The sequence below is a fragment of the Drosophila melanogaster genome, chromosome 2L (assembly GCF_000001215.4).
Source record: "Drosophila melanogaster chromosome 2L".
NCBI classification, from domain to species: Eukaryota; Metazoa; Arthropoda; class Insecta; order Diptera; family Drosophilidae; genus Drosophila; species Drosophila melanogaster.
Window position 1 is genome coordinate 15,543,151 of NT_033779.5, and position 26,605 is coordinate 15,569,755.

At 40.4% G+C, this 26,605-nt stretch overlaps 3 protein-coding genes and 1 long non-coding RNA gene across 6 annotated transcripts in view; all 4 read left to right on the forward strand.

Moving 5' to 3' along the window:
* The first annotated feature begins 4,368 nt into the window (after positions 1-4,368).
* Skadu lies at positions 4,369-5,093 on the forward strand. The gene is made up of 2 exons (NM_001169514.2): positions 4,369-4,462; positions 4,518-5,093. Exons 1-2 carry the CDS (start codon positions 4,415-4,417, stop codon positions 4,869-4,871), a joined length of 402 nt encoding a protein of 133 aa, NP_001162985.1. The 5' UTR covers positions 4,369-4,414; the 3' UTR covers positions 4,872-5,093.
* A 1,625-nt stretch (positions 5,094-6,718) lies between these two features.
* On the forward strand, positions 6,719-7,126 carry lncRNA:CR45728 (long non-coding RNA:CR45728). Its single transcript, NR_124287.1, has one exon. It is a non-coding gene; the product is annotated as a long non-coding RNA:CR45728 (long non-coding RNA).
* Positions 7,127-7,221: 95 nt separating this feature from the next.
* On the forward strand, positions 7,222-8,879 carry CG15256 (uncharacterized protein). 2 transcript variants are annotated; one of them, NM_001259107.2, is made up of 3 exons: positions 7,222-7,479; positions 7,631-7,888; positions 7,947-8,879. In NM_001259107.2, the coding sequence occupies exons 1-3, from the start codon at positions 7,322-7,324 to the stop codon at positions 7,969-7,971; spliced, it is 441 nt and encodes a 146-aa protein (NP_001246036.1). In that variant the 5' UTR covers positions 7,222-7,321; the 3' UTR covers positions 7,972-8,879. The 2 variants fall into 2 exon arrangements, with proteins under 2 accessions (NP_001246036.1, NP_609754.2); NM_135910.4 differs by having other exon boundaries at positions 7,947-8,214.
* Positions 8,880-9,572: 693 nt separating this feature from the next.
* Positions 9,573-26,605, forward strand: part of kek3 (kekkon 3) — a 31,256-nt gene continuing 14,223 nt past the window's right edge. The window contains exons 1-2 of one of the 2 annotated variants that reach the window (NM_001169515.2): positions 9,573-9,659; positions 11,360-11,880. The gene's annotated coding sequence lies outside the window, so the exon portion shown is untranslated. Of the gene's footprint in view, positions 9,724-11,359; positions 11,881-26,605 lie in introns of both variants that reach the window. The other variant, NM_078851.3, reaches the window with a different exon arrangement.

Here is a 26,605-nt window from a genome sequence, read left to right on the forward strand (position 1 = left end):
GTGCACTGAAATAAATTTAGTTTATATCATTAAATTTAAATTATATAATTTTTATACAGTTTTTATGATTATAACAAATCTTTAGCGATACCCTTTTACTGCCGGGTTATAATTTTGCAGTAAGTAAATAAATCAACCAATAAGAAACCGCTTATTACACGACATTTACTAGAATTGAAATTTGTTTCAATTTTTTTACAGTAGGCCCATATTCATATATTAGCTGCTTAATTACCTGGTCTAAACTTCCTGGACAATTTATTTCAGTGCAGCTGGTTGGGATTAAGACAACCATCTGCCATGATAGTACTCAACCCGACATCTGCTCCGGGCTTCGGTTTGGACCTGTGTCGCCGCTTTCTGGGCCACTTCAGAATTCACGGGGCCGCCAAGGTGAGCCGGAAAAAGTTATAGGGTGCCAAAGGCCGTAAAAGATGCAATCAAAATCAAACTGATTTGTCTCCGGGGAGCGATGCCAACTTTTATATTTACGAGCGGGACCAAGACTCAGCTCCGGCAACATTGGACTCAAAACGAGACGAAGATGGAATACACTCGGAGTTCATTGGGCATTGCGGGCATAAATGAATATCTGAGCAGATTGGCAGGCATCCATTAGGGACACGGTGTTTTTAAGCGCGATATAAAAATGTTTTTGAAAATGATCTATAAAATACTTGCCAAAACTTGTTAATTTCACAAATTTCCCTCAATATAGGTTAATATTTTCTTAATCTCGCATTTGTCATACCCTTTCTTGAGGCTATAAAAGTGGTTTTACCTATTTTGCTGGCTGCATTTAAATTGCACTGCCAGTCAGGCTGGGAACGATTCTTAAACTGGGACTGGGCCAGAAAAGATGTCCCACCAACTGGACGCTTTAATTAGATAGTCGCAGTTGTGTGAACATCCAACCCAAGTTGCCGGGGGAATGTGAAGGAGGAAGCTGGAGCTGGAGCTCGAGCTGGAGCTGGTTACCGAATCTGGAGCTTCCTCCCTGCAATGGCCGCCGGTCGCGAGTCATGAAATTTATGCGCTAAAATTGCATAATTGGGCAACGCACACACACAGGCACAGAGTAACGCAGACGGGGGAAACTTTGCACATAAATTCTGGAAGTCAAGGTAACGGCGAAAAGTTTTTGACCAGACCCCACCACGAACTTAAGTTGAATTCCCTGGGGCCCTATCAAATTAAACACTTTCTGGTGTTGGGGCGTCTACTTATCGAAGTGAGAACCCGCAGATGCACAGATACGCGGATACAAAGATCCATGTGCTCAGATGGAAGATGCACAATTCAAAGCACACACGATTCGATTTTAATTTCCTGTTTCGGCTTGTTCTCCCTCAACCAAAAAAAAAGCCCCTTGAATTCGTCCAATCCCATACAGTCGGTTGCCATTTCATTGCCTCTCTTGGAATTTGCAAATAGGAGTTTCCATGGGTGGATAAACTTCCCTTCATTTTTTTTTTGTTTTTTTTTGTTGCTGTCCTGTTGTTATTTTTTCCTATGACATTCTAAGTGAATTTTTTGTGCCGACTCCCTAATAGTTTTTCATTGCAAACTTTATTTAGTGCTCCTCGGTGGGATTGTCCACCACGTTTTCCCACCCTGAGCTTTCACTACATTTTTCGTTCGCCAATTTTTGAACATTTTTGCTATGAATTTGAATGCCATCTCTTGCAGTATGTGTGTTTTGTCTGCTGGTGTTTTTATGAAGATAAAAAGCTCAACGATAGTCTGGCCAAATGTCCGTTGGCTTATATGCGACTACCACTCTGTGGCTAATGGGGCTGATGGCCTAGAACCCATGGGGCGAAGGGAGGAGCTCTGTTTTCTGTTAGCTGCAATAATTGTTTATTGGCAGCAATGGATTTGAATTGTTATCGATTGCAGTTGGAAAACAATTATAAATGACCAAGTGTGAATACCGGGGGTTAAACTTATGCAGAGCAATGTGCAAAGATTGTGTATTGTGCCACTGATAAATATACATTTTTGATATTGTTTGTCTATTTCGCCTTTTGTTTGCATTTTGAATGCAGCCATTCATGCGAGCCAAGTTAGCTTGAAAATCCAATGTAGGCTGCCCAAGAAGATTTAGATCTTGATGTATTATATTCCTTGAATTTGATAGAGCTCTAAAAGCTGAACAACTTTGTGGACAGCCACACAACTTTATTTCCTTGAAAACCAATAATAATTCAAAAAGCCTCAACATATGCGTATGTTGACATGAAAAGTATACACATTCCTCTGGAATTGCCTTTGAAATAAACCTATTAGTATAAGAAATTCACTTTGCAGCTCTCAACTTCTTCGACATGACAATGGAATTTTCAGCATTTAAAATGGCTTAGCCGTTTACACTGACTATTCCAGAACACTTTTTATTTTAAGCTGACTTTGCAGCACAATTGGCCAACTTGACGGTCCGCCGAAGGATTTAAGTTCGTCCGGCGCCTGACGAAATGCTGCCAAAATGCAAAACAAATACAACAAGACTAAAGTAGGATGAAATCAGAGTGAAGGAATTTTCGGTGAGGGGAAATGAGCGTGGGCAAACAAATCCTGTCGCATAATTTTTGGCAAGAACGTGAAATTAATTATGCGCAGGAAGAAAAGCGGCAGGCGAATGAGCACCAGCAGCGGAAAAGGGCTAACACAAAGGACCTCGAGTAACATCCTGGCCAAGTCGCGTCAGCTGCCAACAATTTTCCTGGCGCCCAACAGGAGCCGCCGGAGTGGGCAGCATTCGGTCTGAAGCATCCGAGGATTATGTTAAATTTAGCGGTGACGATGACACACAAGACACTTGGCAAAAGGTTCTCACACAATGGCCGCAATAATTGCGCGGAATTGGGAATGCCTGGTTAGTGGCGTGGATGGCGAGGGGAAAGGTGGAGTGGCAGCGGTACAGCAGAAGGTGGCCATTAATTGTGCAAAGTCAGTGCGGCTGAAAAAGGCAAAGTCAGTGCCAAGCAGTAGACGCCGCTTGCCAAAAGACACTCAGGCAAAATTGTGTGTCTCCGAAAATAAATTTGAACTTATATGTAGTACATCAAATTTAATTGAGAAATAATATTTCTAAAATATTTCTTACTTTGTTTGGTTTTTTTAAAGCTTAGCTTTATAAAACAATAAAAATATGATTTTAAAGTGTCAATAATTATGTATATATTTTTTCAAACCAATTATAATAGCAATACCAAAAAAAATTTCATGTTGTGTAGCTTTTTTTCTTATGTTTTGTTATTTTGTTTGAATATGTTAATATTTATTTTGTCAAGGAAAACATAAGAAGTTATGTTTTCAGTGAATGACAGACAAAATGGAGTTGAAATAAAAGGACGATGCAAGAGAATAAAATGCCCTCAACGAGGTCCTTCGCCTCCTTTACCATTTTCGTGTCCTCCACCTCTCTATTTCGGTATGCCATAAATTTGATGCTATTTTTATTGTCATTTCCATGGCGAGGCAGAATGTTTGTTTAATTTTATATGCCGACCAAAGGACTTCCCTGTCCTTTTGGGCAACCCTAACAATTAAATACAATTTCGTAAGTCCCGAAAAGTGCGTCGTTGTCACAGCAAGGAAATATACAAGCGAACGGCATAGAACAGAGCGTATGTATATCTACATAAATCATGCACGGTTCTCGAATGCTTCGCTTCTATTTATCAAGCTCAGCGGAATTCTATGTGGAGAATAATCTAAAATAGGTGGCGGGGAAACCCGGAAATGTACTTTTTGCAACGCGCATGGAAATTTGTTTTTGGGCAGTATTTCAAATACTTTAATTTCTTAATTTACCGCGATTTACCAAGCCGCATCGCATTAGGGAAAGGCATGGAAGGCTTTTCGTCGGCAGCGGGAGAGACAGCATTTCCGTTTGCGGCTGGCCAAATATTTGCATTAAATTTGGCCAAGTGGCAACGTTTATTTTGCTATTATACATTTTTTCTGTTCTGTCCCTTTGCTTGCTTTCAATTGCGTTTTTTACCCCCTTTTTTTGTGCTACGGCACTTGATTTTCTCATTCTCTATTTCCTCTTCATTTTTCTTCACTCTGCGAGTGTGTGGGGATATTTTTTTTTAGTTGTACAACAATTTCTTTGTTTGCTCTGTGCTTTCGTGGCGAGTTAATTTCGTATTTCCGCTCATTTAACTGCATTTCCCCCTGCCGTCCATCTCCATCTACCCGGTTGCCATGGGCCGGCTCAAAGTGCCGTGAAGTTGTTTTGGCCGCAGGAAGTTCATTTGTAGAACAGGCAACAGAAGCGAAAGTCATATGAATTTGTAGAGAAGAGCCGGCTATGAAGTGCCACTCGGAAGGAGTAAAAAGAGTTTAACTTCAGTGTATACAAAAAAAAACAATTCAACACGAAAATATATATATTTAATAAGACCAAATGGAATCAGCCGTACGAAAGCGCAGAGTTCCCTTTCTCCAGGACAATGTGAGTGAATATTCCAGGAAAATTCATCCGCCAAAACTAATCATAAACTTTTTAGAGACATTCCGATAAACGGACATGCAACTTGTCAACAATATCACCTCGCAGCACTCTAGTTCAAACAGTAAAGAAACCCGTCAAGAAGTTCTCTTCGGATTTAGCCAATCTTCCACCGGTTCCCGCAATCGATGCTTTTGAGCGAGGCTACCAAGTGGAATCGATATTGGACATGGTACAAAACATCCACAAGGAGCAATTCCTCTACATAAAGTTTACGAATCTCATTGAACCCGAGTTGGTTCCTTTGGAACTGGCCTTACAGCATGTTCCACACCTGCTTTCTGATTTCTACAAGGAATACGTCCAGGCCTGGCAGAAAATGGAACAACAGAAGTATGATGAATCTCCTTAAAATTGAAGAGAGAAATTAAACACAATGAAGTATGAGAAGTGCGAAACTGCCTCACATTTATGACGCATCCTTTTCTGCAGTCTCGCGTCGAGTTTTAAATAATTTTATGCCTATTTGGCTCGTACAGCTCGCAAAATTTCGCACCTCAGCCATCAAAAGTTGGGGCGGACGTGCGTGCCAGAAGTTTTTGCCATCCGCAAATAAAGGATACAGAAAATGTTTAAACAGGGGTGTAGAGATCTCTTTTTTAATGGGGGTTGTTGGTTTGTTTATGCTTTCATTAATTTATAACGTAAAACTTGAATTTTGAATTTGAGAAATATATTTTATTTTCATATTCAAAAAGATCATTTAACTTATCACATTCTTTTGAAAATTGCAATTTATAATTATTTTTTGTACCTTTTTTTTCTCCTTAAGCCCCCATTAGTCCACTCCCCTGAATATCCTTATAAAAATTATATGTCAAGCGCAAAATCTCGGGCAAAACGAGTTGGCGAGAAAAATTGCTTAAAGATGCAAGATACAAAAAGCTGGATGAAATTTTCGAAGAGAAAGGCAAACCGATTCTAAAAGCGAGGAAGCGAATGTGAAATGCATGTGCAGTAGATGCGGATCTGAAGGAAAGTGCGAATGTGAATTTAAAATGATGTGCATGCGAGGAATTCGATTATTTAATATGAGAATTTGATTCAGCATCTCTGCTATGAGTTCGGAGTCTTTGGCAGCAGGTGCACTTCCCCCTCATGGAGACTTTACGACGACCAACTGTGCATCTGCATCTGCATTTTTATGTGTGTGCGGGTGCGCAGTATATTTGTTTAACTTATGTGTGTCGGATTCCGTTCATTGCACGTACTAACCCCTTTTACCCGCCACTTTCACTGCAACCCTTTCACCTAAGATGGCAAAACATAGCTTTGCCTTTCGCCGCCCCTGTTGCAAGCCAGCTGTTGACTTTTATTGTGGCTTGACATTAATTTGTTAAGTGCACCATGGCTGCCTGCCCCCGAAGTTGATGCTGCCACGCCCCCAGAAAACCTTGTAAAAGCCAACTTGGGACGAGAGAAACATGAAGGTGAGAAACTTGACTGTCGGCAACATCTTTGCACTGAGCTATCAGATTGTGAAATTGTAAATTAAATGGCGGCTAAATAATTTCAGTAAACAAAAATACGTATATGTCCATGAGATTAAGTTTTATTTTAAATTTTCTATCAAAACTTGAAAAAATGTAATATTACTTTTAACAATTTCGATATGTTTTTTTGATCCCTGTGCCTTTGCTCAACCCTGTCAAGGTTAAGCGGAGTTTTTGCCATGGTTTGCAGTCTCGGAATTGGAACAGGACTTGCGGTCAGAAGCCCCAGTGTCGTTGTTTTTAATTATGTCCAATGCACTGTGAAAATGCTTAAAAATGCAAATTATGCGCCGCAAAATGCACCGGCTGCAAAATGCTACCCCATAATTTATGAGCCACATGAAGACCACCGCCATCCCCGATCGTCGTGCGTTCATTTTCTGCATCACTTCCGTTTCCGCCAATTCCCCTCGACGGCCATCGCATTATGTTGTTGAACATTCGGCTTGGTGTCATCGACGACCCGATGTCGACTGTTGATACAAGGCGTCTGATATGGGTAATCACGGGAATAAATACACTCCCGGCCAAGTCTTTATGTCTCGCTTGTGACTGGGGATAATACAGTTTTTAATACAGTCACATTCATAACTACTTAAATCGTCAGATTGCTCACGGATTACACTTTTTAGTAGGATGATTTTTCATATTAATTAAAAAATTCAAAATTTTTTAGTTTCTTGAAGAAAGCTTTTGAAATAATTTCTCATAGTGAAATTGCTTTGTAATGCTACTGGCGCCGATGTATCTACACACCACCTAATCGCAACAACAGCTCGCACACATTCATGCATGGACACTCGTAGTCGGATGAACACAATATTTGTTTAATTAGCTCGTATTAATGCCGTTGCAAGTGCAAATAGAGGTGGCAGATCATTATGGGAGACGCCAAAGAGCCAATCAGCCATTGTTATTGGCCATTGTAGTCGGGTTGGCCACTAAACACACCGGAACTCACCGCCCACACCGCCCATAGCGCCCCCTCTTATTTCGACTCCTGTGCATTTCCACCGATGACCCACTATTCGATTTTCATTTTCATCGGCTATTGATTCAGAAATCATTTGCCTCCGCCCGCAACAAATCCGCTTGTGAATTCAATTGTGGCGCTTATAATATTGTGCAACGACTGCCAGCACCACGCTGGCAGTTTAATGATGTGATTTCTGTTTTTGTGCACTGGGGATTATGGCGAGCTGGGCTCAAAGGTTGAAAGGAATTCACTCTGAGAAACATTTCAGATCGCTCAGCAAACTTCGTTCACATTGTTACTCACTTTTCCGACACGCACACAATCACAGTCAAAATGGCCTGCAAAAAGAAAACCAAACTGTGGGAACCAATGACCAAGGATGAATTGAAGTCCACCACACAGGCGATGCTCGAGGAGGGCGCCAGGGGTTTAAGGACGATTTCTACGCAGCAGAAAAAGCTGGTCAACTTTCAGTCGTTCAACATGGATGAGTGAGTGGAAAATTATGCTGTTTAGGGATATAAAGGGTATATTGGGAAAATGCGAGCAGCTTGAGGTCTTTTGTTTCGATACCCAATCACACCTATATATTGGGATTGTGGATTACTGTGTGATCTTTCACCTTACTTTACTTTTCCGCAGTCCCCGTTACGGCATTTCCCTAATCGAGGACAACATGGAACCGCCCATGTTGTCGAGCTACACAAGGCAATACTCCCAGCCGTATCCAAATCGTTGTAAGCCCTTTGTTCAAAAGACGGAAACACCAGATCCCATATTCAATCGAAGGCCGAAAAACGATTTTGAGTTTACCACAGGACTGGATTTTAAGTTTCTTGATGATCACATGCACAATCTTTCCGAATCACGCAAGAAAGTCAACTTCTTCCGGCAACTGAGGTAAGAAAAATAATCTTAATTTTAATTTATAATATTAAAAATTTCTCGTGATACACAGGAATCAATCATTTCTTCTGTATTGACATGGTTAACAATTTTTCGAGCTAAAATTACAAAACAAAAACTATTAATTTGTAACAATTTGACTCCATCATCGGCAAAGTTACGCAACGTGGCTCCTATTTTAAGAGCTTTCAGTTGTGCCATGATTATAAATTACCCCTCATTATGTTCCGGGAAAAATGTGTCAATTGCATTTTCCATTACCCCTTCGTTTTCGATAGAAATCAATTAATTTTGCATAAATAAACTCGATTGGCAGCGTGGTCAGGGGAGAGCCATGTGCTTGACTATTATTAGGTTATAGCCGGTACACTTTTCTTGGAAAAATAGCAAGCAAATTGCAATTAATAATGCAAAAGGCAGCAAGCCAAGTCCGATACTCGGCCATTGCTGCGATATTCGCCGCGGGCACTGGCATTGCTGCCAATTTGCATAAATGCTAGAAGAGCTCTCCCGTTGGCCAGTGGGACGTCGGGCAGGAGGGTGGTGTCAAACTAATGGCAGTCTATGACAGGGATCTGATTTATTATGCACGGTAATTAGTTTGGCCTCCTTAGTGTCCGAATGGAAGCCAATAAACCAGGCTGACATGCCGCTGCATTGATTTTGCCCCGAGGAAAGCGCGCATAAGCGATGGATTTCCTTCTACCGTCCAGCACCGCAAGCATCGCCCCAATGGAGTGGCCAAAACATAACAATCTCCGGCAGACAGGAGTATGAAAGTCGGTATGAATGTTCCGAGGTGTCAGCCTGCGGGGAAAGGAGCTGAGCGGACTGTTGCCTGGGCATTGTGACTCCACAAGGCATGCAGAGGACACGTTGTCCTTGCGCTGAAGCTGTTCATCAGAATCCTTGTAGTGAACTTTTGTGTTTTTTTTTTGTGATTTGGAAAATAAAACAGAGGGCATGCAATTTTTTATGTTTCCCGAAAACTAAATCTTATAGTGAAATCATTTTTAAATCATTTAAGAATAATATAAGAATGCATGTTGTACCTATTAAATTTAAATTCTCAATTCATTCTTAAATAGCTTGAACCATTTCAAGCAATAGAGGATATATGGTAAATCAAACTACGATAATATTCCCATGAAAGAAGGTCCATCTATGCTTAGCTCAATAATCTGAAAATCTGCAGGTAACTGGTTTGACAGTAGAGTGACTGGGTTGAGTGAAAATCAACCCGTGTTCTTATAAAAATCAGTTTTCTACGACAGTAAGTGAATTGGTCTTATCATCGGTTTTGGCGCAAACAAAAACCAGCTTGCTTGCTTGACATTTTGGCACATTCCTGCCAGACGCCTGCCCACATTCGTCAGCCCGAAGGACAAGTCAGCTGGCAAGGATATATGGAGCGGGGCAGCAGTCTGGAGGCCGATAAAACCTGTCCCCCACCGAACACCACTGATAAGAGCCAACATTCACCATAGCACATGGGTCCTTTCACCAACGAGTAATGCAGAAAGCCACCACACTCCAATCACCAACAAAAGCCGGCTCTCTCATGTGCGACTGCGTTGCTCTCTCTCGGGTTATCCTTCGGCTCTGATAAGACCCTGCTTCGGGCGATGGCCGAGGCCCAGTTCGGGTCACCTGCTGGCGTAGCTCGTTGCCCAAAGTCAGTTTACTCGGGAGCGCGGCGGAGTTCGTTTAGCAGCGGGCCAACGGTGCGGATACTTGACTTGGGCCAGAGCTGCCAACTGAATGTGTGAGGTGCCAGTGACCACGAGGACGAGTGCTAATCTCGACAATCGGGCTGTGTTATTTAGCAGGCAAGCGGCTGTTCTACCGCAGATCAAAAGTTTCAAAACACCCAAATGTGTCAAGCAAAGACGGCTCAAACAGAAATAAAAAAAAAATAAATAAATAAATAAAAATACATATATGAAACCCAGTCAGAGCAGAGCTGATGTGTGCGAGTGCATGTGTAATTAATTTTTGGCATTTAAATTGGCCGACACCGGGGCTTTAAATCAATTTGACAAATTTGCATTTTTCTGGGCGCAAAAAAGGGAAGCCCGAGCAAGGGCAATTTCATTTACAAATTACAAATTGATGTGGCGCCCGTGGAAGGGCCCGAAAAACAGCAGCAATCAAGGGTCGTCAAAGGGGGATTGAGGATGAAGGACAACGAGGGAGGCCTGCCAAATGTCCTTACGGCGTTTCCTTGATTCCGTTTTCGAAATCGTTTGTCTGATAGGCAGCAACGTGTTTGGCTCGGAGGATTAAGTGGATTACGGGGGTCGTCTTAAGGATTAGTTCTTGGAAATGTTCGGGCTATCAATCGACGGGTATCCTTGTGGAGTCAACTTTTAAACCAGCACCAAGCCCCGACTTTTAATACTAAATAAGTGGATCCAATAAGACGTCGATATATTTGTTTTCCTCATATCGTATAGCAATACAAGAAGAGACAATTATGTTTAAATGGGTTTGAATAAGTTTTTAAATGTGTATAATTATGTTTTTATTAATATGTCATTTCATTTGTTTATTTTTTTTTTTTTGTTTTCACGACACCTTCTTAATGGCCTTATTATAAAGACTGAAATCATTATTTCCCTTTTCATTCTTTAAATATCTTAAAATTCATGTAACCTCTGTAACTTCTTCATTGCCTTGGAGGAATTAATGTTATACGACAACTTGCCGACATTAAAAATTTCATAACTGATTAAAATACTTTAACTTTCATATTCAAACCCATTTCTTTTTTTACTTGCTTTATGTGGTGCGAAGAAATCTCGCATTTACACTACAACGAAGAAAGCTGAGAAGAGGAAAATGGAAAATCGGGGAAAGCTGAGTGGCAGCAAGGAGTAATAATAATAATAGGAACAAAATAAAAGGAATGAGCCAAAGAAAAATGTCTGAAACGTGCCTCGTATGCAAATATTTGCAAAACGCAGACTAATAAGTGGAAGAAAAGACAGGCGACAAAAGCGGCCGGGGACAATGGGCCATGCCAGGAATGAGACTCTCGACGAATGTCTAGGTGTCAATGTGCCGGGGGCAAGTTTTGTACCCCCCTTCTTAAAAAAAAAAATCCCCCAGGTTGTTTGGTGCATATGAAAAATACGCCACTTTTTTCATAAATTAAAGAATCATTTCTCCCCCATTTATAACAATAACAGAAGTCTGTCGACAACCTCGACACTCCTAAAAAATTCTCATGTGCTCTCGCCCTCAAATGGGAAAAATGAAATAAATTTCATTGCATAATTCATGGGGCATCGGGGAGCAGGGGCAAGACAGCCGCTTGCCATTTTGTATGGTCATAAATCTTTTGGCATATGGGCTGCCATTTCGCATCATCATCAGCAGCGAGAAAGAAATGTGAAATCCGTAAAAAGCACACATGGAAAATATTTAAAAAATTAAATTTTTATTGTTCTTCCTCATCGTTAGCCAAATACCCATAAACAATTCATCAAAAAGGGAGCAAGCAAACGAAAATAAACAACAGATATTGTTTACAATTGCCTAAAATGGCAAGAGACAACCAAATAAAATAGTTTGCAAATTCATTCCATGACAAGTGTCTAAAACAATAAGCACAAAACGTTTTATAACTCCCTCTCTCTCTATCTCAAAATACAAACAATGAACGGCAACGGCACCAACACCAAGTGCAGCAGCAGCAGCAACAACACGGCGGCAACATCAACATCGTCAGCAGCAGCAGGTTCAGTCAGTCGGTCATCAACGAAAACAACAATGCTGGCTACAACTATGTTCTATGGCTAATACAAAAGCTACAAACAACAAATCGCCAACAACAACTAAGCCAAAAGTTCGCCAAAGCATTTGATGCTAAAAAAACAACAAGAAAACCTACACAAACAGCAGCGCAGCAGCCACATCAACATTGGCAACACTTTTACGAGTTGCAAACTACCTTGTACAACGAATTTTTATTATTGCACAAGGTAAGCCCTGGCCTTTTGCTACATTTTATTTAGAGTTCACTGTAGGGGGCGGCAAATTGATGTCCTTGGTCACCTTTTGCTGGCAAATCGAGCAGCAAAATTTAATAGTAGATGCTCCATTTTTCAGGGGTTGACAGAACCTGACCTATCGCAATTTCAGATGAGTTGACCGTGCACAGAACTTTGTTCTTTTCTGCAAACAGTTTGTCAGGAGGAGAGGGGCGGAATACCTACAACCAAAATTACAATAAAGTAAAATGAATCATTTAAAAAAATAGATTTTTATTTGCGAGAGCAGTTTTTGGGTGAGAAATATATAAAATTATTCAAATATTAGGGATAGTTTTCTTATTGGTTGCTTTCAAGACCTGAATAAATAATGCCCACAATTAACTATGACATATGGTCTTCGTTTGCTAAGCTGTGGGAAAAAGTTCCTTACTGTCTACCATTTCCAAGAGAAAACTGATAGTTAATAATTAAAGTATGTGCCCTCAAAAACCATAATCCAAAGGCCAACCCTGACTTGCCAACCTCCTTATAATGTGACCCAAAACTTGTGGCCAAGGAAAGTGCTTTCACCGCACTTTATATATTGGCCGAGGCAATTCACTCGCTCGCAGCTCAATTAGCCCCCTTATCAGGCAGTCTGTAGTTGGGATCCGGGCAAATCCCCGTAATTAAATGCAAGCCACATGCTTGGCTGACTAACCCACATCCTGCAGCAGCAGCCACCACCGCCAACACATTCCACATTCCCCTCGAACCGAAGCACTTGTCCGACATACATCATCTCGCAGGCGGCGGAAAATCGAAAGAAAAACGCTGACAGGCGAGCGAGTGGAAAAAGTTGTTCAAGCTACCAGAGAAAATGCCGTTCAGCTGCCGCATGGCAATCCCCGTTTAATTTTTCATGGCTGCCTCGCTCAAAGTCAAAGCAAACACGAGACCGAACTAAAAGTCGGAGGGCTATGAAATGCATATGCATACAGTAAGTCATACTTAACCCATCGCAAACACATTTCCCGGCACTCAACTTGGATTTTGACTTTGCTCATCTTTCATCTCGTGTCCAAAATTCAAAATTCCCATACGTTGAGCGTGAAAAATGGCTCGACATGGGCAAGAGCATCCATGCTCCCCCATCTCCGCTGACCTGCCAGCCGATCAAATATTTGCATAGTAAATGGTTTTTATTATTAACTGTGTAAACCTCCATCTAAGAAGCTCCATCTTCGCAGCTGCTTTCTGTTTTTCGCTGGTGTCCAATTTTCATAAAAAAAAAACAGCGTAACAAAGTTGTTAAAATATTTGCCAAACTCCGTTTAAGTGGGCTGCTTAGCCTGTGTTCGCTGGTCAGCAGTTGCCCATCCAACGTATACGTTATACACAGGAATCAATTAAATCATCTGCATGCTTTTAATTAAAATTCTCGTTGAGTTACATAATTGAGTCAGCCCAATTGTTCCATATCTTTCTTTGGGTATGTTCGTTTTATGAAGAAGACAAATGAATTCAAACATAGGTGCTGGGAAACTGCTTAATGAATTTTTACAAAAACAAAAACTTAAAAATGTTCAAGATGAATGACCTTATATATATTTTTTGTTTTGTATATTTAAATTCGTGTTAGTCAACTTAAAACTCTTGAATTTATAAACTTTGTTTCCCTTTTAAATATCTTTAATATAAAAAAGCATTTAACAACAGTGATGAGTATAATTTTGCGTATCAGAAATTAAAATAGCAACATAAATTATTGGATGCTAGGTAGCTCAGAGTCGTTAAGATCTTTTTGAACCCATCAAAGTTAACACGCTTCTGCCCACTTTTATGCCATGCCCCTTGTGGCCAGCCGTTTTAATTTTTTTCCCCATTTCTGATCCCCACCAACACTCACGTAAATAAAGCGCGAAATTTAAAGCTTGAATCTCATTAAAATGGTTTTATTACCAAGGCAAATGGCGGTGGGAAAAGGGTCGCAATGGTTGGGGAGGGATGCGAAATGCTTCCAATTCGTTACACATTTATTTTTCACCCATCCATAGTTTCATTCCAATGGAGTCGACGCTGCGGGTGTCAATTTCATTGCACGCTGCTCACTTTGAAGTTGGCCAAAAGGGGAAGAGATTGTGGTTGGGTGGAGTGGGGTGGTGTGGGTGGTGTGTGCAGGGGCTTGAAGTCGAGGGAGATACAGTTGCCTTAGCACAATTGAAATCGATAGCAGAAGAGTGAAAAACTACGGGGCGTGTTGGGAAAACCGCTCAAACTCAATTTGGAACCTTCCATATATTTGCGCTCGTCCTTTTTTGGTTACCCATTTTCCGGAGGAGGGGCGAACCAATAATTTTCATTCCAACTTGGCATTTTTTGGCGGCTGCCAGACGCAGCACAAGCAGATGACTTCTTGCCTGCTTCGGGAGGGGATTTTCCAAAGGCATTCCAGCTGCCTTCGAGAGAAAAAACCGTTTAAGTGGAAAATTACTCTAAAATAGACACAAAATGCTATTTGTGGATGACTGGCCAACTGGCAGCAGGGGGCATTTATTTCTCATGGTGAATCGAACGGAAAAGTGCGGTAAATGGGTGAGAATTTTCCGACCTGTTCCTGACGTCATGAACTGGTCGTTGTGCCAGCCAATGCACTTGGGTTGAATGGGTTTGGCTAAGTGGAGTGGAATCGATGGAACACATGCGGCAGTCAATAAAGACGTTTGGGGATAATTCAAAGCTTGCCTTTCTTAAACGAGAGTAAGTGTGCTTACCGAAAAATGTTATTATTATATTTCGGGAAATAAGCGTATTACACAGGATCAAATTAAAAACTAAATATTTCTTGCTCTGTATGCAGCTCAATGATATGCTTCTCTAGTGAAAATGTGTTTTCCAAATGTTGATGTAAATGTTACGTAGTCTTATCCCACATCCATCTCCAAACCAATTGGATACATTTAATCGGCGTTCTTTTGGCAGCTTTTCGACAAATATTTTTGTACGTTTTTCCATTTCTCACATATATACTCGAAACAACAAGAGCCCATTAAAGCATCATTCAGCCAGTGACAGCTTCGTTTCGTTCCTTCGATTTTTCCACTTGACAGTTCATTTTGCAGTGAGTGACATCAGCGTAAAACAAATGGCAGAAATAAAGAAATGCCCAGATGCAGATTTTAAAGGGCCATAAAAAATGCAGCAGATCCAAAATAGTTCAGGCAGAAGTGGTATGCGATGAGCCATTTAATTGTTTTGGGAGTAGCAGTGGAGAATACAAGTTAGAGTAAAGTGCAATTTTTGTGTTGACACTTGTCTGTAGTGAAAAGGGAGGGCAGAGTGCAGCTGCAACAATCAAAAGTAAATACAAATAACAAGTTTTGTGAGGCAGCCACTTATGCATGCCCCATGTCCCATGTCCCGCGTCCCAGACAAGATGCGACACTGAAAGAGACGGCAGCTGTGAAGGAGACTGAGACGGCAGACTGGGCTCAAAACAACAAGGCAGACAGACCGTGACTGCACATATGTAAGTTGAGGGGCAAAGGAGCCGGTGCAGAAGCATGAGCAGGCTCATCATCATCCTCATTATCTGCAGCCGAGCAAAACAAATCCTTATGCCACTACATATCCTTGTGCGCTTGTCTATGTCCTGGCTTATGACCCCTCATTCGTCCTTCGTTCATTCTATCTTCCTGGCAAAGGGACAATGCGATTCTTCTGCACTTTTTCCTCTGCTCGCTCGTTTGTAAGTAAAATCCTTTTGGCTCAGCATTTGTATGCCCATCATAAAAAGGACAACAGAGGAAATTGTCCCTCCCGCCCACCTCTTGGTCTGCCCACAGTTCCACCATTCTGAGTAGTTATTTAGGTAAATATGAATACGTGCATGTCTCTGCGAAATGCAAAATAAACCCGAAATGCACTTCCGCCTTAATGCGTTTTGTTTTGGACAAGGGACAAGCCGAAATGGATATTAGTTTGGTTGATCCCGGGAAGCCCTGGTAATGCCAATCCCCCCATAATTGCGTGCTATGACCCCATAAACCCGGGTCCGGATCCCGGATCGGGGGGTAAAATGTGAGAAATTGCTGCAAGTTGGCAGCTTTTACGGCACGTACCCGACTGCTGCTCCCAATTTCCGCCAGAAATATAGCACCAGCAGAAGTTCGCCTGGAAATGCAAAGTCTCGGGCATTGCAATATGAATGGCACTCACCATACGGAAATGATTTTGCAAAGCTGTGGGAATTGGACCCCAAATGGATGCTCGTGGGATCCCAATGGCAGGCGTATCTGTTTAATTAGCAATTTTAGCTATTATTGGATTGATATTTGTTGCTTTGCCTTAGCTATATTTTGGGGCCTTATATTTTTAAGTGGGAAATCCATTTCATATGGTTATATAAATCATATTAGATATTCAAAGACTGCATAATTCAAAACTAACTCGGCCATAACAGCACTCACTTTATTCGACATTTATGTCAGCTGGTGTTTACGTTAAGTGCCCCTTAATTTTGAAGCTTTCCCACCTCGTCAATTCTATTAAATCTCCCGCAAGTTGATCAACGACATGTCCCGGCTGCATAATCAAGTTAACTTCTGCCAGGCCAGTTTTCATTGCGAGCACCTGCAAAATGGTATCCAGATGGGCGAAGGATGGGGCAAGGATGTCCTCATGACTAACTACGTTTCGGAGTCACATTCGCACACCAACTCACTTCTTGCTCGACTAATTCAGGTTGGTCGTGCGTGTTTTAGTTTCTGTGTCAACGTTTCGTCGTAATTTTCCCTATCTAACCGCATCAAGTGTGTGTGTGTGCGTTTTATAGGGGTATCCTGCGTCCTACATCCTGGCATTTTGCTCATCGCTCTCATTCCGCTGCTTCATTCCGGGCTTAGAGACTGCTCGGTTCTACCAATTAAGTAAAAAATATAAAACGCTGTCAAGGACAAACAAATGTGCATTTTAATTAAATTTTTAGCTTGAGCGCGTGCCATTTCTTGCCACTCATTTTTGCTGGCTCCTTTGCATCTCTTCCTTCTTCTCGGGCCATTTAAAAATTTGCGAAAATGCGTTTTGCATGCAATGGCAAAGGGAATATCAAGTATACGCCGTGCAGCCTGTCATAAATCACTTTGCCCGAAATGCTACCAAAATTGTGCGTCTGCTAGATGGCCGCTGGGCGTGGCCTAATGTAACACTAACTGTAACTGTGCCAAATGCCCAAGCACTAAATAAAATGGCTACGTGCAAAGTTTTTGTCCAAAAGCAGCAGATGTAGCAGCAAGTAGCAAATACAAAAAGAAACGAAATAACAAGCAACCAGCAGAACAAACGGTAGGGAAAACATACAAATGGAAACAAAAATATAAGCAACTTGCCATGGAGTGAAATTCCATTTCCCAGCCAAGGAGTGGAGTGGCGTGAAGTGATAAAGCGTGCCGAGTAAGAGATACATATTAATTGCTCTTCTGCCACAGGAGCACCAACAACTCTGTCTGTTTTTGTGTTGAAATGCTAAACAGCAAAACTCGTGTTTGTTGCCGTCGCTGGGAAATCTGAAAGCAAGCAGAGCAGGAAAAGCGGTGGAAACTCGAGCAGAAGCTCGAAAGAGGAGACAAGACCAGATGGCTGTCAAGGATCGTAGTTCCAATGCAACCGACGTGAGCTTCTTCTGAACATACAACCGATTAAAAGTAGCATAATTCATAAAATATTTAAAAGTCAAACATTTTGAAAAGTTTTACTTTAATGGAAAATGTTAAAAAAACTATCTCTTGCTCATTTTGATCATGTAGTGATAGAATGTGTTCTACATATTTCCATAAGAACATATATATTATATAAGAAATCATAGTTTCGTATTTTGATCATAATGTGTTATAATTCGCAGTAAACCAATGTTATTTATAATATAGCTCAATGGCGTGCTCTGAAGATTATATGAAGATTATGCTTAAGGCAAACTTCTGGCTGCTAATTTACGCAGCCCCAAAGTTGACCCAAGATGCCTGATTTAACCAGTAATCCCCTGCCGTGATTCCGCGCTCCTCATTTGGCCATATTCAAGCCTGGCTCTTTGTCGCATCAAATTCAATTCGCCTCAATCAAAACTTATCCCTTTCATGGCTGCCACAAAGCATTTGCTTTTGCCCTAACTCGCTCCATTGGCCATGTCATTTGCAATTGCATCATTGCGGAAGGAGTCATTCTAGTCCTGTCGTGCTTGGGGTTTTCCCTTGGCGTCTCTATCGCTGCAACGTTGTCTTGTTGAATTATAGCACGCTACGCACTTAATCATTTGCGTTTTCCCAGCCACATCCGAAAAGTTTTTGCATGTCTTGGGTTTAGTCCTATGCTAAGTTGTTGCTGGCAGGATTGCTCGGCAACCGGAGTAACCGCAAGGGAGCAGGACGCGAATGTTGTCCTAGTCAGAGTCTTAGTTTTAGTTTTGGTTATTTGTGTGCGTGTTGCGAGTCCTTGTCAAAAGTAAGCAAGTGTCGCGGCGGTTATCTGCCATCTTCTTCCCACCATTTCGGAGACCGGGACTCCCCCTAGTTTTCCGTTTGGTGGGTCAACATTTCACAGCGCCAGCAACCACAATGAGCCACTTGAGGAAAGTTTGCGAAAAACGAAAACGAATTTAACTAAGAACTTTTGACGTTTGGCGACTGCAACCGCAGAAAACATTTTCACTCGGGGGAGAGTCAATAGAACGGGTTTAGACAAAACCCAACCGAGCTGCGTGGGAAATTTACACTAAGCGCTTCATGTGTTGGCCATGGGTAATCTTGTGGAAGTATGTATCTGCTTTGGCCAAAACTTTTATGAATATACACTTTTAAATGGCAATGTACAGTTTTTTCCATTATTATGGAAAGTATTTGGGTATATAATTCAAAATTATTTGATTGGTAAATTAGTTTTTTGTCCGAAATATATATTCAGTTCTTAAGTTTATTGTATTTTAGTTAAGTTAAATTTTAGTTCCAGTTTAGACTGGACTGTTTTAGGTGGGCATAGTTCCAGTGTAGAGTGGACTATTTAAGTTGGGCTTACGTGTCGTATGATTAATATTAAAGTTTTCACCCGAGTGCGAATTAAGCTCGGCCAGTGAAAGTCGGAAAACATAAGTTTTTGTGTGGTAGTGAGCGGAGGAAAAGCCGACGGCAGTCAAAGACACGCAAAAGGTTGCCCCAGTATGGACAGAGGGAGAACAACAAATGGCGGTAGAGGCGGGGAAATGTTGCCGACTGTTGGCAGCGTTTAAATCAGATAAACACTCTTTGCTTTTCCTTCGTGTTGTTGCTGATGTTTTTCTTGGTATTGCGTTGTTTTTTTTTTATGCGGGTATGTGTTGTTTGGGGGCGTTTTTTGGGCTGAGGGTGTGCCAATCTCTGGCTGGTGTTACAAAGCTGCAGGCGGCAACTTAATTTCTCCTCATTTTTGCTGCTGGCAAAAAAATTCAGAATAAATAAGACATTTGCCGTATTTATTGTTATTGTTGTTTTCTTGCTGTTGCTGCTGCAGATTTTTTTTATCCCAGCCCTCCAAAAATCTCAAGTTTGGCAGAAGCCCTTTACTCCCCAAAGAGCTTTCTTTTTTATAGACGTGGAGGTTCTTTTTTGCTGGTGTAAGCTTATTAATTCATAAGCTTAGTTCTTTGTTTAACAATTTTTCATACATCATGAGTTTTCACGTTGACGGAATGCTCAGGCAATTGCGAAGAGAATTCAAGACGGGAAAAACACTGATGATAATGCGATTGCGAATTGATTACAGCTGAGTTCATTCGACGTATGGAAAGGGAATATCCTTTTGAACAGAAAACAAATACATTTAAAAGACGTTGACTTTGATTATTCATTCATAGGAACTTTTTACATTTTCCAGATTTTTGATTAGCTCAACATTTATACAAACAAAATTGGATAGAATGGGGGATGAGCTTTTCAAAAATATTTATTTGGCTGAATAGAAATTGTTTATTATCGTCAAGAATATGTAAAGGGTGTCGCCGTACGTTCAAAATAACAGCAGTTACGCTTTTATCAGACGTTACATTCCATCATCAAACAATCATTGAATGTCAAGGTATTGAAGAACATCTATCAAACGAAATTTAACAACATCCGTCACGATACGTTGCTCAGATACAAAGATACTATTGCTGTCAGGGTCGCCAATCCACTTTTTCGGCTTTCCCACAATCGCATTTCCTGATTTCAGACTTTCAACTCACTGCGCTCACTCAATTGCAAACCATATTTCAATTTTATTTTATTATCGCAGAACAGAGCGGATACAGCGATATCCTTTACTTTTATTGTATTATAATGCAGACCGATGGGCGTTCACAAGGCTTCGTCCTTAAAACCGTTGCCGTTTGCCATCGTTCCCCTTGCCTACGCATATACTGTGGTCCAAAGATCTGAATATGGCTTTTTGGGCCAAGTTATTGATAGTTATGACACGCCCACACACACACAGATGTCGGCCCTCTTTTTGATTTGACCACAATTCACATTTTTTCGTCGCTCGTTCTCTTTCTTTTGCCAATATTCCTCTCGATCTCGCTCGGCAATACAAAAATTTTGCATAATTTATTAGGAATATTTAATAAAAAATGCCACAAGGCAAACACTGATGGCCAGGGAGAGGGGAAATTCGGGCGGTAGTCAGTTGGCAAACTTTACGCTTCGTTAGCCTCTGTTTCATAGCCCCATCTCTCTTGCCCCTTTTGTGTGCCACATTTATGCTTTGTTTTTTTTTTTTACAACACCGATACATACACCCACACACACACACTTACATTTGCCTGCATTTGCAATGTAGATTCACTTTTGTGAATTTATGGTGGAAAAACTCACACGACAATGCAAACTGGAGAAGGAAAGAAGCTCTGAAAGCTCGCCTTTCAAGTACACTCCTAAAAAATGTGTAATAGTAATAAATTAGCGCTAGAAGTGTTGTATTGCATTGTTTGTTTTTTTAATTGAAATGCTTAGTTAGATACTTACAAAAAGTCTATATTTTATGGGTATTTCTGATAGTTTATTAATTTCCTTTAACAAAATAACAAACTCTAGTTATTTAATGCAATTTTTAAACTTTTTTAATTCCTTTAATATGAGCATGAAAAACAAATAGATGCAAAAGAGAGTATCTTCTGTCATAAAAATGTCAATTGAAACCCATACAGTTAGTCAGCCTTAGTTCAATTTAACTTTCCGAATTGATTTCCCCAGCATTCTCAATAGTTGATTCGCAATCGATTTCATTGCGTTGGTAAAAGGTGTAACTCTTACGATTCGCCGCACCCCTCCGCAATCTGCGTGTGTGCAGTTCTCTTAACATAAATCATTGCCAACGAGTCGGTACATAGTTGGCGGGGGAAAAATCCTTTCGCATTGATTTGATTTCGAATAGTTGAAGCATGAAGTGACAGCTGAAATATCGCTTTACATGCGCCGCCAACGATGACGAGATGCTTGAATCGCTGCGATGGCAGTCATCGGGAAAGGGAAATGGAATGGATTTGTAATGCTGACAACCCAACGTCCCTCTGATTAGTCAGTCAGCATTGCACCTATGTATGTGTCTCACTCAACACGCCCACACTCGAATTTCCCATCGCTTGCACAATCAACTGACATTGCATAGACGATCATTCCGCTCTGAACTTGACATTCTCCACTTGGCAGCTGCAATTTGTTTCAATCGCATTTAGTTTTCTGGATGATTCAATCACATATTTGTATCTTGAAAAATTTAAAACTTAAATGCCACTGTTTTTGGTTATAACGTACTTTCTGGTCTCGAGTCCCCATGAAAGCGTAAAAAAACTCAAACCGTTGGAAGAACAATAAAGCTTATCCCCCACGGCCTTCTAATTCTTATCTGGCCATCCCTTCTAATTTCCTGATGCGTGCCTTGTCTCCCACAAAACCTAAGGGTCGGCTAGGGGGCACTCATTAAACCCTCCTGCGGGTATCCTTTATCCTGACCCGGAAATCAGCACGTTCTACCCGGCAAAAACAACTGCTTTTAGGCAGTTAAAGCATATTTTCGTGGGCAACAAATCAAGCATAAAAAGTGTATTAAACGCCGCCTTTTTTCGGGTCTTTAAAAATGTTCGGCTGCCTACTTTCCGGGGCTTCTGGGGCATTTAGACCTCGTTTGTCTTGCTCGATTCCGTCATGCCCTTCTAGGCATTTTGGCAGCTGCCCTGCAAATTGGACAAGTAAATGGGGCCAGGAGCAGGCGCCACCAACAAATTGGGTATCGGCTAAAAAGAATTGAGTGCAAAAAAATGTTTGAAATTCTAATCTTTTAGTTCACGCCTGACTGCATCGCACAAGCACACGTACGCATGCACGGCCTATGCGAACCTATAAAAATATACACAAAATATGACTAAAAGTTATCAGAACAGTTGGCATTGACTAAGTGAAACGAGCTAGATAAATTCCGAACTCTGTAATTTAATTAAAATATTTATATTTGAAACATTTGCTTTGAAAGGCAACATAAAATTGAGTTTTAGAAAATAAACTATTGTATTACTTAGTGGATTTCTACTGTAAAAATCTTTCTTTGTCCAAAAAATCTTTGATAGTGTTTCCCTATGTTTGTGTGCACGGACACGTGCTAAAGCCAAATATTTTGCTAGTCAATATATAACAAAAAATATTTTTCGGGCTTGCGTACTGTAAAGATGAATGAACAGGCGAAATAAACGGGAATAAAGAGGGTAAAAATAAGCAGAAGTGAAAAAGGGATATATGTAAAATGGAATGAACAAGCAAACCCGTAAAAAAACGAGAATGAATTAAAACCAAAAGTCGTTGGGCTGAAAACGGGGGGTGGTGAAAAAGGATATGGCTTAGAGCAGACCTATCTGCATCCCACTCACACCTTCTGTTCACACTTTTTGCACTGCATTTTGTTTTAAAACAAATACATTTCACGCCGAGACAAACTAACAAACATTAATCAAAAGTTTGCGGCCCGGTCTGAAGGTTGCCTGAGAAAATGGCCAGTAAAATCGGGAAATGGCAAAAAGGGGAGCGGAAAAGCGGAAAGGGAAGTCCAGTGGTCAGTTGCCCAGCTGTTTGGACGGCCTCGGTCTTTTCTATATTAAAGTCCTCACCGCATGACGGGGCACTATTTTCAGGCTTTTAGATACAATGGCCAAAGGTCAGATTCTAATATGGAGCAAACGGGGATGCGATGGGATGGATTCTGCTGGGAACCGAAACTAGGCCGACAGGTGCGGCAGGTGAGCAGGTGGCACTCGCTTTGCTTACGTGGCAATCTGGGACTTGACCTTTGTCCTCGGCAACTTTTTCTGGTCCGTTCTGTGCAGGCATCTCTGGATTTTTTGGACAGGCTGCATCGAAAACTTGCATAAAAGTTAAGGGAATTTATTGAAAATTTCAGTCGACACATAAATTAATATGGAATTCTTCTAAAAATAGTTAAAAATTAAAAGTTTATTATGAATTCGAACCAGGTGAATATGCAAATATTTAAATCAACTTCTTAATATATAACAGATAAATAAATATTTCTTAATGCCAAAATACTCTTTTTAAAACTTTAAAAGATATGATGTCAGATAATAAATCATAGCTATTAAAAAAAAATGAACATAAAATCGGACTAGCCTTCCAAGGTGAGAGTATTTCATCCGCTTTCTCTGTAATCAGCGTCATGTTGGAAATGCATTTCTCTCTTTTGTGCAATGCCATGCATATTTAAAAGCCCGCCCACATACACACACACACATACGCAGGCATTTGTAAAACTGTTTGATTGTCCTGGCAAAAGCTGCAGGCTCTAGAATCCTGCCAATCCTGAACAGCTCTGTGTGCGTGGCACGTGTAAAGCAAAATTTTGTCCTTGACTTTGCCCCTTCTCTCTTGCTTTTGCGGAGTTTTGTTTAATTGCTAACACACTCCCGCACACACGAATGAAATTCCTAATGAATGCAAATGAATGGCGGACTATGGCAGCAACAACAAACTACTAAAAAGTATTTATTATGCGCAAAAAAAATTATTTTCATCACAGCATAAGTGGGTTAAAGAGAAAGCCTAGGACAGGGGCATGTGTATATGTATATACCTTTGTTTGCATATTACCCGTGTTGGTATTTGCTTGCACATTTAATTTAAATATTTAATTAAAATTTCGAGCGCGGATTGATTCAGACAATTAAAAATAGCGGTCTCAGCAAAGTAAGTTTAATTTGGAGATGGTCGTTAGGCTTAGTTATCTAATTTGAACTCATTAGCAAGGAATGGAAAGATGGAAAGAACCTGATAATAATTTAGATATCATATGTGGACTAAGTAATTACATATACTAATATAAATAAGTTTGTAAATTATGAGTTCAACGCAGAAAATCTTTAATGACATTTAATAGATAACGGTAAAGCTATATCGTTATACTAAAAACTAAACCAAATTTTACGCTTAACTATTTTGCCGAATTTCGAGTTGGCTTGATTGATACCTTGCAATTAGTAACAAAAGGTTATACACATTTTGAAATTGTGTTCATTTAGTCGGTTAAATGAATTTTTAATTTGCAGATTGATAGATTTAATTACTGCAGCTTTCAACCTTCCCGGAATTTCGGCTAGTCTTTCTCTTCTGGTTATTGAAATAAATACCAAAAACTGCGTGCCCTGCCTCTGAATTCATAATTTTTTTTGTGTGCAATTAAATCTGATCCCAGGGTGTGTGTATTTGCTTGGCCATAAACATGATTAAAAATTGTTGGATGCCTATCCGCAGTTTAAATTAAACATCCCAGCCCGCAATGGCCGCAAAAACAACAGCAACATCACAAAGCACCTTGTGCGTGTGTGTGTGTGTGCATCTGTGTGTGTGGGTGTTTGCCAGTATTTGTGCGTGTGTGTGGACGGCGTGTGTGTGTAGCTTTGGTCCTGTTTGCATAAGTAGGCAAGCTAAAATGCTCCGTTTCGTTTCGTTTCGCTTTTGTTTTATTTGCATTGTTCTGGGCTGCCAGGACTTTGTGGAAGGAGTTTATTTGCTCTTCGGCTTTTATGCGCGCAAATTGTTTACTCTTTTTAGTGGCTTCTATTGTGCCAGAAAACAACGGGCTTGGATAATGATTGCCAAATGCTCTGCAGACTTGCAAGGGCTTGGCTCGATTTTTTCAGGATTTTAACTGCTAACTACTAAAGACGATACGTCTGAACATATTTGTTGTTATTTTTAATTTTTTTATATTTTACTTTTGCAATGTATTTATGGAAAGATAGAATTTGTAAGCCTTTATTCCATTATCTGCGCTCTTATTTGTATAAATTGAACAAGTAAGCGTTATTTTATTTTTAATATATGAGCATATCATTTAAATAATATGAATATAATGTCATATCAATAGAGACAAATATTTATATTCTTATGTAAAACAATTCAACACAGTTGCACTAAATCAATAATTATCATTTAAATCACGTAGGAAGCCAATTTAGTTTTATTTGTTGAATTTATCGGTGCATTATTTGCATTTATTATTATACCTTTAGCATAATTGCGGTTTTCTTACACAAATATAACTGATTGTTAAATAGGAATAAATCTTAGTTTGAATAAACACTTAATATGAAGCTATAAATTTTAATAAATCTGTTTCTATTAAATAAAGTGGTGGGCATATCTTTTACCAGAAGCACCTAAGGCCAAACCAATAGCATTGAAAACCAAATCCAACTTTAACTGTGAAAAGTGGCCTATCCACATGCCCATCGCCTCCCATTAAGACCCATCCCCCACCACCAAATGTGGTAACAATGCTTTCGCCCACTCTCCTCATCCGTCGAGGCTTTTTGGACGCTCATGAGCAAAGAAAAAGCACTTAGCACCGCTGCTACTCTCCGCTGCATAATGGCGCATAAGCGGCCACGCCTTCCGCCCCCTCATCATGCAGTACACACACATACATATGCAGATGCTAGAAAATGGAGGAGGAACAACACTTTCGCCTTAGTGTTGCATTCGCCGGCTGATGTTTGGCTAGGAAAAGCAAAAGTGCATACAGATGCGTTTCGTATGTTGCCTCAAACTGCATTCGCTTTTTATGGTAATGCAAGGGGTTGTGGGTGGAAAATGGTGGATTGGCGATGCTTGGCATTGGGACTTGGCTGTGACTTTTATTGGCTTCTTAGGGAACTCGGAAAATGGAAACCTGGCGAGCTTTAGTCATTTCCACACAGGGATTCACTGTTAGAGTTAGTTTACTGCATTCGGCTAAGACGTCGATCGAATTGGAATCTGCGATTGGTATAGATTGATATATTAAATAGGTATTGCTAAGCAGAACTTAATAAAATTTATAATATAATTGATGACAAATTACTTATCCTTATATTTATTATTAAATGAGTTGTGCAGATTGTGAAGATATTTACTTAAAAGCACAAATCTTATTACTACCATTGAAAAGTTGATTTCTCTTAATACAAGTTTTCATTCAATTAGGATATATTTATTGAAATAGAACGGAAAACAAATTCCAATAACTTTGGAAGTTCCCTCGGAAAATGAATTACAGCTTGAGTAAAAACTTTTCTTTGCCCATCGAACAGCTGTTGACCTTCGCCTTTCAGGTCTTCTTCGCGTAAGGCCTCCACTTGACCGAAAGTTGGACCATTATGGCAAATGCACAAACACAAAAGCGAAAGTGGAGC

Coding starts and splice junctions, on each gene's coding strand:
- Skadu (NM_001169514.2), top strand. CDS start 4,415: ATGGAATCAGCCGTACGAAAGCGCAGAGTTCCCTTTCTCCAGGACAAT. Junction 4,463..4,517: donor TTCCCTTTCTCCAGGACAAT/GTGAGTGAATAT, acceptor TAAACTTTTTAG/AGACATTCCGATAAACGGAC.
- CG15256 (NM_001259107.2), top strand. CDS start 7,322: ATGGCCTGCAAAAAGAAAACCAAACTGTGGGAACCAATGACCAAGGAT. Junction 7,480..7,630: donor CAGTCGTTCAACATGGATGA/GTGAGTGGAAAA, acceptor ACTTTTCCGCAG/TCCCCGTTACGGCATTTCCC. Junction 7,889..7,946: donor AACTTCTTCCGGCAACTGAG/GTAAGAAAAATA, acceptor CGTGATACACAG/GAATCAATCATTTCTTCTGT.